The following is an 11490-nucleotide window of genomic DNA, read 5'->3' as shown; positions in this document are numbered from 1 at the left end:
GGTGTACTATAATTCAAGTTTTATTACTGACATCTACACATTACCTGAACTTGAATCATTTTTCTGTAAAACTGTGAATGTCCTCATGAAATTCACACAAGAGTAGCAGAAATGTGATTTATTGTAGCAAATAACATTGGCTGGATTTCGTGTCCTACAAAATGTCGAGAGCACTGGAAGCTTTACAGGATCAAGTGAAGGCTGTAAGAAAATGCACTCAATTGAGCAAGTCAAAATAAATACTTCATTACGTACTGTACACACTTCACTCATTTTTTCCTTCAGTTTTCGTCTCCTGTTTCCACTGTTACCGACACGAGTCTCTCCCAATGTACTGCAGAGTGCGAGCAAGCATATTTGATGTTCACCAAATGTTGACAAACTGTATGCAAATAGATAAGTAACAAAAGCTTCTGTTTGTTAAATGGCAAATTCACAAACACATTCCATACCTCATTTAAATTAAGCAGGCATCACATCAGTGCCAAGCATTGATGTGATCCCTAACTGAATCACATCAGTGCTTTGCACACACGACAGTTCAATGAAATAAACTCAAACTGTGCAGAGAAAAAACAAAACAAAAGAGGTTCTATTAAGTAAGCAATGGCAGAGACCAGCGCAGTGTGCCAAGGAGCCACTAGGGGCGCCTCCTCCTGGCTGGAGAATGTTTTACACTTGTTTTCACATAATTCAGCAGTATGATGTAGTTGCTGTACACTTTGTTGTTTGTGCTTTGTGAATGAATCACCAAATTAGCAACTAAATGAAATTACACCAAGTACACAACGTGCTGCTCAACACATAATCTTAGCACAGTGTCAAGGAGACCCTTCTCACCAAGACATCAACACCTTGCATTGCCTTCCTCATCAGCAATAGACTCCCATGTGATATGAGCACATCTACAGTCAAACGGCATTACAAGTTCACCACACACAAACAAGTTATGGCACTGTTTGCACTAGTCTCTGCGTTGCCATCAAATAGAGCCCTAAACAAGGTGAAATGAGTGTATACTAATTGTATAATAAGCACACTTAAATGTCTTTGTAAACATGAACTGTGGTTGACTTGTGAAATGTATCATTCATATAACAGGTTTTTGGATAAGTCATACTAAAAGTAAAGTGGATTTGACCGTCAGCTATGAAAACCAAAAACAGAGCAGTGAAAAGGCTTTAAGCTTTTTAAAGAAACCTTTGTCAGCAGAGACACTGCTGGACTTTATAACCATAAGTAACCACCATGTTAGTCACTGTAAGACCATCTAATCAACTGTCCAATCAAACTAATACAGAAGGACGTGTATTTGCTTGCACATTTCTGAATTTCTGACCTTTCCAAAGGTCCAAACCAGCTTCTGTAACTTGGCGAAAAGGGGGGCAAGCCCTGCTGTTCTGTCTGTCTGTAACCTCTTCAGACCGTTTTGCATGAAGCTTTGCAACTGTAGCCGTTTGGGTCATAACATCACAAAAGAGGGAAAGAAATTAATTTAAAAAATGGACAGCAGTTCAAACATCTTTCATGTCATCTTGCAGCAATACATCATTATTGTTTTGGACATCAGCGTCAAGACTTCGGGTTTTACCATCTGGATTTTCAGCCCACCTGCCACTAGAAATCAAAGAGAGAAAAGTCAGGAGAACAATCTTCAGACTTTGAGTCATAGTGGTAAATGACATATCACTATGATATCTATTATCATATGAGACTAGATGGAAATGTTAGTTAACATTTTTATGTAACCGCTTACTGGGTTTGATGTTATAAGTTTACAACTCATTATGTCCCTAATGACATTACTGGTTCTCCAATTGCTCTAGGAATCACACAGCATGATGGAAAACACAAAACTAACCTTCAACCCGCCGCCACTACCAGACACGGAGGTGGTCATCGCCTGTTTCTCAATCTCCTCCTGTTTTTTCCTTTTCCTCTCAACTGCGTCTGGGTTTTTAACACCCCTGTATGTTGTCTGACAAAAGATGAGGGAATATGATCAAACACTAACAGGAAATTGTTTCATTTAATAAAAAAAAGTCTTTATATTTTGTTTACATGTTAAAATTATATACAAACAAACATGCATCATTATTTTACACCACATTGTAAAAAAAGCACAAAGCAAGTCCAATCACAACTAGCGAAAGGGCATTCAACTGCCGAATAAGGGAATTCAGATAAAGGATGGAGTGACTGTGGGTTAGGGCTCAATGCTTTAGTCTGCAGTAGTAAAAAGGGTGAACAGTCAGGGTGTCGGGACATTCAAAGATGAAAACAGTGACTGGGAGCAGAAACATGTGGTAGTTTTCATTCTGGGCCCTCATTAAAAACCTGATGCTTGCTTACCTTGATACAAACTTAGCACGGCTCTTACAGGTTTTCAAGTGGATTTTCTGTATAATAAAAAAATCCCTCAACACACTGTCAAGTGCATCTCGCTTGAATGGGGTTTACAAACGTAAACCAAGGCTACAAAGTTCAACGCTTAGTTACCACATTGTTGAGCACATACAAAACACACAACACAAAAAACAACCTTGTGACAAATCCTGCCTGTGTAAAGGTTATAAGGCAATGTCTGTAATTAAAATCTTTCAGAAAACTGTGGAGCCTTTTGGTTATTTTGGAGGCAGTCGTGCGTTTCCACAGCACTACAAACAACAGATCACATCTTCATCGTGCTGGAATTTAATGCACTGTTGTTCAATTAGAGTACATTTGTTTTAGTCAGATGCACCTAACAGTATGGCAACCAACTGTATTAAGACACTGTTTGGACAGGGTTTTAGCACTTGACACATCGACAAACAGACGCCAGCGGTTATAATAACATAATCTACCTCTTTTTGTCTCTTCTCAGCGGCCTCAGCTAATTGTCGTCTTCTTGTCTCCTGGAAAAAAAAAAGAAAAACATGTGAGATTTGATTGAAAGCAAGCTGTCCTCATTTAGCTAAATGTGCTGGGCCTGGAGCATACTTAACATGCCGCTGTTTACACAGGCTCAACTCGGTCAACGCCTCCTGGACACTAACGTTACCTAGTAGGGCCTATTGCTGTCCGACAGTAGATAACTCAAATTCACGCACAGTTATTGTAAATTAATTAGCCTAGACTCCTATTTTTATCGGAACACAAGTGCAATATTCTGAGCTACCTAGTGACACAGCTGAAAATAAAAGTTTTAGTATATAAATTTACTTACAGGATCTGGAGTGACGACAACGTCGTCCGCGGCTCCACCAAGGCACGGTAAGCACATCCCCATACTTGAATTGTTATTCGGGATAGAAAAGCAACGTAAAAAAAGTTGTCAGTGTCTCAGTTTAGCCAAACTAGCGTTAGGTAGCCAACTACCTCACTAAACTAGTTGGTAAGGCAGTTTGATATTGCTTGGCTGCAACAGAAGCAGCAGCTTCTACTCCACCCCGATGGGTCGTCTGGCATAACGTTACCGCTTGCTGACGGCTCTTGTTAGCTATGGTAACGTTAGCATCCTAGCTAGCAGCTAGCTTAAGCTACCACTACAAGCCGAGTTACGTCTGCAAGCCACCTAATGATTTATTTCTCCTCACACCTCTTGTTTAATCGTCTCGACATCTGGAAAGGACCTGTCAGATGTTTAGGTCAAATATTTTCCTTGTTTGTTTTGGTCAGAGTTCTGCAGCCTGACTAATTTGCAATGGGAGAAAGCTGTGTTCAAAAACGGTAAGTTACAGATTTCTGCTAGCATACTACAAGCACTAAAGCAACCAATCTTTTACATTTGAAACCCAACCCATACTGCAGGTTAACTACTGTTTTTCATAGCTGGTAAATCGTCAGCGGTAGTGGTCTTAACTTCATTGTGTTAAACTGTGTTCATTGTAAAACCGGTCCGTGGGGCGGGACATTGAACGTAGCTCGGTATGACAAGAGGTGGGTGGATACTTCACGCTTGTCCTCTGATAGCTGGTCCAACAGTACCACCTTGTGGCTAAGGACAAGAAGGCTGTAATCGTCTCCATCGCTATGGTATCAGAGATCAGTTTAAGAGACATCCTGGGTCCATTGCCTTATAATGAGATTAAAGGTAAACAGGAAATGGCTAAAAAAGTTCGAGCAGACAACATTACGTTACTGAAATGTTTAAAATCATCGACAGGCGAAGTGTCGCAAGTGTAATCATAAACCATTAAATTCACTGAGAGGAGCGGGACGGGCTCTCTGCTATAGTTTGTTGAGCAGCCACTAATGAGAAAGCTCCATGTGTGGTGAGTAATGTGCCATACGGCGGTTCCGTCCAGTCAATATTCTACAATCAATAGGCTGAGAGTTTAATGTTGTGCCCCGCTTTAAACTCCACCCATCCATCTTGCACGGCTGCACCGCCGAGCTCCTTCACAGCCGTGCAATGTGCCTCTGTGTGGGAATGGCAGTTTTATGAAATTGCACAGCTGTGCTTCTAGTTGTCACCCAGGATCTTGTTCATGGGGATTTTTTACTGAAGGCCCAAGGGTAAGCAATGGAAGTCAAGGTGTCGCAGACTTTTGGCAGCTCCTCAGGTAGGTTTAACTCTTTTCTGAAGGAAAAAGTTGAACCAAGATTGGCTGCATCTCACTACAAAAATTAAATTATTCAAGTGTTCAGTAACTGATTTTGATCTGTTGATATGTAAGTTATTTACCCTATTTTGCTGTTTGTTTAATGATTTGCTTGTTGTTATCCCCTGCTTATGGAGTCAGTGCATTTGAAAACAATATTTTAATGAGTTGCTCAACCTGTTTTTGTACCATCTTGTCCAAAAGTCAACATACATGTTGTCTCTCTGTTACACCTTCTGCTCTGCAACTTAAACAAAACCATCTTTGTATTCTACTTATGTACCTAATAGATATTATTGGATTAAAAGTACAATTTTGTTTCACAGTTGTTCATTATGATGCTTAATGTGTTCATTAAAAACTTGTAAAATACCGTAAAAGCTACATATTTAAGCTATGAATGCAGAGGAGTGCAGTTATACTCTATAAAACTTTCTACTTGATGAAAAGTAATCCTCTTAAGAAATGACTTATTTATGAAGTGAGATGTTGGATGAATTAAAGAATAGGCAAGTTAATGAAGCTGCATTAGTCTGTGATAGTTTTGAAATAATTCACGCCGTTGTCGGTGAATTAGAAACATAAGAAGTGGTCAAGGCTGTACGTTAAAATAGCGTAAAAATCACACAGGTCTCACACGTTTCTTTCTGGTACGTGACGTTCACTTTGTTGTCGACTCGTTTGTGTTTGTCTAATCCAGTGCTAAAACGTGGACGAAAGGAGAGCTTGAGTGTTTTCCAGGGAAATCCAGCAATCACTTCTGGCGTCACTCACTTTAATGAGCTCTTTAATGCATGAATGCTGCAGCCTTTTATTAGATGTTCTCTATCACCACTGCCTCAGGCAAAGATGAAAATGGCAAAAGCTGCAGTTATTGTCCTGATAGCTAATAGGACAGTGTTTTCATCTGTGTTGAGCCATGTGGATAATGTTCAGTGTTGTGCAGAGGATCTGAGAGGGACATGGGGGCAAGCTGTGATGTGGTGGCTCTGATGGAAACTGGGTGAAATGTCACCTTTATATAAGTCATCAAGTGTATGAATGTCAGTTGTATAGATGAAGCAAAATTGTCAAGGAGGTTGTCTTTAAAAGCATGCTTCCCCTTGGACCAACACAGGAGTTGTGTGCAGGAAGAGCGTCTAGTGTTAGTCTGATGAACTTAAAAAGAAGTTGTGTATTATGAGACTTTGGTGGTAAATTGATTATTGATTTCTTTAGGAAATCGATATTCACTTTCATTTTCTAGCTACAGAAGACACTTCTTCGGCTTTAGCTACCACAAGTTTCACTTTTCTGTCAGTGTCATTCAAAGCTCTCTGTGTTTTCAGGGAGAATCCGCAGCAGTCTGCTGCAGGTCAAGATCCTTTTTGGTGAAGCACAATTTTTTTTTTTGACACTTTACGGCATTTTACGGTGATGGGCATTGAATAAAATTGTGTCTGGAGGCTCTAATGTTCTGTGCTTAATACGGTTTGGTTTTCTTCCAGTAGAACTCAACATTTTATCTGCGCACATTCGTTTAGAGAAGGAGACAAAAGTGTTGGGATTTTATGGAAACATTTCTGTGGCTCTAAGTGATGTTCGCTGTAAGGTGTTTAACAGGTAGGAGTAGCCATCACGTAATGGAAATACTGCAGTATAAATGCCCTCCAGACTGGATATACACCCCCTTTATCTTATATGTATTAAGTTGATATAAACGTTAATGTCTCTATTATTCAATTGACAAGTTGCTGGAGAGGATGTTCACCTCATCCCACTCAAACAAAACGCTGACGGTTCCATATCGTAAAGTGTTTCTGCGCATATATCCGTTGCATTATACAATCTCCCAATCTTATCAATAAGCCGAAGATGCGTTTGTGACATTTACTGCAAGGTATTATTTTAGTTATAGTTATTCCAATAGTATTTGCCAGACAGTCTGGCCGTGGTGCTCACTGCATGTAAATACCTGGATGGATGATACCTTTACATGGTTAATGGAGTCACACTTTCCTCAACAACTCGTCATGGATTCACGGTTACTTGGGAGAAGAATTTAGTGACCCGGGGCTTCGAAAATGTTTTTGTTTAAATAAATAATCAATTTGCCAGGAAGTTTGTGTAGGAAGTACCCGCTCATCAATCGATCTTCTTCATGTCTGTACAGTTTGGAAAGCTTCAGGACAGTATATTGCTGCACTTAGCTGTAATGGACAAAGCACACTTCAGAGGAAGTGACTTTTTTTTTTTCCTGAATAGTTCTCCAGAGCTTTGGTAATCTGGACGCTGCAGTTTCCATGTCACTATGATTTCTTTGACCTTCACTTACAGTTATCTGTGTTAATGGTGATTGTCAGTGAAGCAGTGGAGGCATACTGACCTGACTGATCTCAACTTTTCTGTACCTTTCAATAGCATTACAAAGCCCTCCTTTCTTTCAGGCTTGGCTTCAAGACGGCCGTCTGGTAGCAGTTAAGTTGCTGTCGTGAACTAAACTGTTCACATTAAAAATTTAGCATTTCAAATAACTTGATGTACGCAGCAGCATGTCTGGCAGCCATGTGTTGTTCTCCTGTGGGCTTCATGGAGAAGAGCTGCTGAAGGTAGAGATGTCAGTGCAGCGAACCTGTGGAGAATCATTTTGGAGATGGAAAGTACTTCTGAATGTTTGTGAGTCATGAGACTGACTGCAGCCCCGCGGCTTTTCCTGTTGGTCCCAGTGACACACACAAGGCAGGCAGTGCACATCAGCACACACTGAATGAAAATCTCTGACTGTAGATGTCTGCCCCCCCCATTGTAAACAAATTGATATGCATCACTGAATGCTAACTTGGTTAATCTTGGCAGTGACCTGTTTAGGATTTAGAATGGTAGAATTGTTCTAATAAAGCAATTAGAACAACATAATGGCCCTGTGGCTATATGCAAAAAAAAAAAAAGGGCAAAGTTGAATTTATGATGTGCATTAAGCTGTTTTGCTTCTTATTGTGCTGCCTTTTCCTCCTTTCCAAACATCCAACAAACAAACAACATTATCAGAGGAGCATTTATCATGTAATACTCTGTTGACTGACAGTTTGCTGTGTGTGAAAACGAGCTCAGGAATCAACAGTTTATCTGAACATCCGTGTGAATTTATATCCTACATTTTAGGTGTTCATATTTGCAACACGCGTATTCAGTCAGTGAAGCATGTACCTTTTCATTGTTTTACTTTTTATAATCATTAGAAATCATTCAAAGCAGTCCCTCAACAGTTTAATTAAACTTTTTCCTCTCAGTTAACTGGTTTTAGATGAACATCTAACCTGGTCAGACAGGTTACACAGCTGGTACTGGAAAGCCACAGACCTCATTGTTCTCCATTAGTGTCAAGTATCAGTGGGTAAAAAGAAATTTTAAAGGCACGTTAAAAATGTATGAGGGCAGTAACACGAGAGGGATAAGTAGGGAGCTGGATCATTGTGATCACCTGCTAATTTTACTGATCTGAACCTACAGGCTGGTACATTTTCCCTCTGATAACGTTAACAATTGGTATCATGGTTTGAGTGTGTGGATGCCCCTCAAGATAAAAGTAGCCATAAATAAAATGATGTGGGTTCCGTAGACTCACACCACTTTGTCTCATGTTGATGTGTGTGTTTTCAGGATCATGTCATCAGGGAAACTGTATGTTCCTGCCCTTGCTGGGGAGTCAGGCCTCCAGCTCCTCTGGAACCGACAGGCATGTGCCGATCAATCCCGCCATGAGCCACTCGGCGTCCTGGAGCTCTTCGCTTGCCAACAGTTTGCACTCTGGAGGCACAGACAGCGACCGACACGCCGGTGAGTTTACTAGCACAAGTTGCGCCATTACCATTATAATCTAAGTGCATTTTTATAATTTTGGTTGAAGATTATTGACGGCTCCCCCCCCAAAAAAAAAACTCTGAAGTTTGCTTTCTAAAATGAAAAGCGTTTTGAAGCACATAGGATCACTTGGGCATTTGATATATTTTAACTGTGAAAATTATTGTTTGGCTTTTGATGCAAAGACTTCATTAAGCTTGTTATTTTGTCTTGAAGCTGCAAGAGTATCATTCAGTGCATGAATACTGTGAGAAGCATGGTGTTTCTTGTTTATATATTTAGACTGCATGCAGAGGATGAGGTGAAAAGTTCCCCTGAGGTTTGTAGCTGGAGCTGAATGTTGATAGAGCAGCTAGTCAGCTTTTTAACCACAAGGTGGCAGTATTTTATTTATCTAAAAACCCTGCTCTCTCTGCAGCGCTGTCATCTGACCTACATCTCTACACAAAAAGGCAGGAATGGAGGAGATAACATTTTAAATTAAACTGACCATATAAGAACTGCTTACTTTTTTTTATTTATCTGCTCAGTAGAAGAAATGTATTTGCCTGGTAGCTCATTGACATGTTAGAGGTCGGCACAGACAGTCCTCAGAAAGCATCACAACAGTGGGATGGGGAGAGGCGTGCTGAGCTGCAGGAAAACAGATGGTATTTGCATCTATGACAGATGCCAGACTACTCCCCAGAATATCGGCACAGACAGAGGCTGATACCACAGACAACCATGACCTGGTGAAGACTGACTGGACTGGAACACAGCAGTCAGCTCACAGAGAAACAACATGAGCAGCACAGGGTTTCCCCCTCTCACGAGTTTCAGATCCTGATCGGGGGTCTGCTGGTCTGTAACTCTGTGTGGTTGACATTGAGATAAGACCAGTGACCTTGCAGATAAACCACGATAAGATCTGTTTGGTTAACGCTATGCAATTCAAGAACCTTAGGCTAAGTGAGAAGGAGACAATATTGTATGTCTTGCATGCATACTCCCAGGTTTAGCTTCCACATAAAATGGGGGTGCGGTTGATAATAAAATGTCTCCAATTCTGTTTCTTACATGTCATGTTTAAATGTTCAAAGCTGCAAAGAAAAAAAATCTACAGGTGACAGCAGAGGCATATCAGGACATTTGTTCACATCAGTGCAATAAAAGAGAAACCATTAAGGCATAGTGGTGTAGAAAAACATTTTATTTTAAGTAAAACATTTATGTTTTAATGTATTTATATTACATTTCCCCGGATCCACAATGACCTACAAAAACTCTCACTAACCAAATATTTTATTTTATTTTTTTTAATAAATTGAGTCCCAGCTGTCCTATAAAGCCAGCATGATAAAATTACCATTTTTACCATCAGGCTATCAAACTGTACTGCAGCAGTTTTTAACACCCTGCTCAGTTTTCGTGACTGATGTATTTGCTCTCAAAGAGGGATCCCCTTCGGCAGCACTGTGTCAGCACAGCTGAGCTGTGAGCTCTGTAGTAGTAAGCTATAGTATTGATTGTGTTGAGTTTTTCCCACAGCCTCACAGTCTTAAATGCCTGCCAAAGCAAATGGTTCAAACTAGATAAAATCAAACGGTCCACATGCCCTTCACTGATCTTTTTCGTATATTTTTATTTATTTCTTTTTTGGATGAAGTTCCAGTTAAGTCTGATTGTGGCTGCCAGCCAACAAACTGATGGCTCCTGTCAGCAGCACAGGATATTGGATATTGTCATCTGTGTCATATGCTAATGATTACATGATGTCCAGTCGGTTTGATGGACTTTGTACATGTGAAATTATGTCTGAGTTTTCTGCAGTAACTCAAGTTAGTTTGTTTTAAAAAGTTTTATTTAGAATGACCTTTTGAATTGGTGAGGTTTCAGCACCAAAATGACCTGACAGATAAACATTGCAAAGGTGCTGATAATGTCTTAAATATTATGTTAAAAGATGAAATAAAAATAAAATGAGTGTATCTTGGTTGCGTAATGTTCGGAGGTGCACTGCATTATAATATAGTTTTGTAGTCCATCACACTAGTGCCCCTGCGATGCCTTCAGGGTACAAGCATCTTTCAGCACGGGTAAAAGAGCATGATTGATGAGCGAATCAATACTTGTCCTTGTCGGTCCATTTGAGATCTGCTGCCCCTGGTAATTTCCCGCAGCTTATTTTGGAGTCGGTAAATCAGGACGGAGGGGGACGTGCCCGTCTCAGCACCTCCCCTACCGCCCGTCACCATGACAACAGCCGTGGTTGGGGAGCGGAGGAGGAGGTGGAGTGGGGGGCGGGGAGGGGGGGTTAGAGCAGCATGCGGAGCTTAGACAGGTGTTGCTGGGGTTTGCGCATCGCCCGTGAGATCGTTTGGCAGGATGGGAGCTGCGAGAACACCTACGCAACCCCACCATAGTTTCCCATGTTTTCTGCATTTTTGCTTCTTGAAATACGGAATTCAATTAACGCTGGAGACCAACTGAACGTCGCAATGGTGCACCACTCGGGCTCCATCCAGTCCTTCAAGCAGCAGAAAGGTTGGTCGCTAATGTGATCGTTTCTGTTTTGAGCCGAGTGTGATGTGTGTTGACTTTTCCCGCTCAGTTAAACAGTTTGCGGTGTGGTTTGGTACTCGGAGGTGTCGGGCTCTCTACTTGCTGTAAGTGTGACGCAGAGTTGGAGGTCTTGCAGCCTCCTGCTCCTTCCTCCTCCTCCTCCTCCTCCTCCTCCTCCCGGGACGAAGCCTGCTTCTGAACCTTGTGCGCTTTGATATTTCATCCACTAGTTCATGTTGCATTGGCTGCGTTACCGAAGTCATTGGTGTTCAGGAGTAGGCTGCAGAGAACAAATCAAAGCTGATGTCTGTAGGTAAAATTAGATAAATTCATCAGGAATGAAGAAACGAGCTGTTTTAAACCCCATTTGTTATCGCACAGGTTGCATTGTCGGATGACCTTTCCTCACTTGTCCAGCAGTGCAGATCTTGGGATGGTTGTTTTTAATTTGCAGTGATTTGAACTGCGCTCTCACTCACGTCCATAAGCATCAGCACTCACAGCAGCAGACTACAAGCAG

At 41.1% G+C, this 11490-nt stretch overlaps 2 protein-coding genes across 10 annotated transcripts in view; one reads left to right on the top strand and one right to left on the bottom strand.

Annotated features, from left to right (window-relative positions):
- Positions 1 to 103: 103 nt before the first annotated feature.
- On the bottom strand, positions 104 to 3771 carry LOC124061673 (small VCP interacting protein). Its single transcript, XM_046393799.1, has 5 exons — positions 3581 to 3771; positions 3209 to 3272; positions 2847 to 2897; positions 1862 to 1978; positions 104 to 1617 (listed from the first exon to the last, which is right to left on the bottom strand). The coding sequence occupies exons 1-5, from the start codon at positions 3601 to 3603 to the stop codon at positions 1603 to 1605; spliced, it is 270 nt and encodes an 89-aa protein (XP_046249755.1). The 5' UTR covers positions 3604 to 3771; the 3' UTR covers positions 104 to 1602.
- ano3 (anoctamin 3) overlaps positions 2965 to 11490 on the top strand; it is a 42878-nt gene continuing 34352 nt past the window's right edge. For 4 of the 9 annotated variants that reach the window (XR_006843790.1, XM_046393776.1, XM_046393775.1 and 1 more), the window contains exons 1-2: positions 3864 to 4075; positions 8226 to 8402. Coding sequence is in view for 8 of the 9 variants with exons in the window: in XM_046393776.1 (XP_046249732.1) it covers positions 4015 to 4075; positions 8226 to 8402 (238 nt within the window). In the remaining variant the exon portion in view is untranslated. Of the gene's footprint in view, positions 3256 to 3863; positions 4076 to 4107; positions 4548 to 8225; positions 8403 to 10736; positions 10953 to 11490 lie in introns of those variants that run through there. The other 5 variants (XM_046393780.1, XM_046393782.1, XM_046393779.1 and 2 more) reach the window with 3 other exon arrangements.

This window comes from Scatophagus argus, chromosome 7 (genome assembly GCF_020382885.2).
Source record: "Scatophagus argus isolate fScaArg1 chromosome 7, fScaArg1.pri, whole genome shotgun sequence".
NCBI classification, from domain to species: Eukaryota; Metazoa; Chordata; class Actinopteri; family Scatophagidae; genus Scatophagus; species Scatophagus argus.
Note: the sequence above shows the minus strand (reverse complement) of the source record. Positions and strands in the feature narration are given on the sequence as shown.

Excerpts from the sequence above, each read along its gene's own strand:
- LOC124061673 (XM_046393799.1), bottom strand. The coding sequence starts at position 3,603 with ATGTCGAGACGATTAAACAAGAG. Across the intron at positions 2,898-3,208 it reads TTGTCGTCACTCCAGATCCT|GAGACAAGAAGACGACAATT; the intron begins GTAAGTAAATTT and ends TTTTTTTTCCAG. Across the intron at positions 1,979-2,846 it reads CTGAGAAGAGACAAAAAGAG|ACAACATACAGGGGTGTTAA; the intron begins GTAGATTATGTT and ends ATCTTTTGTCAG.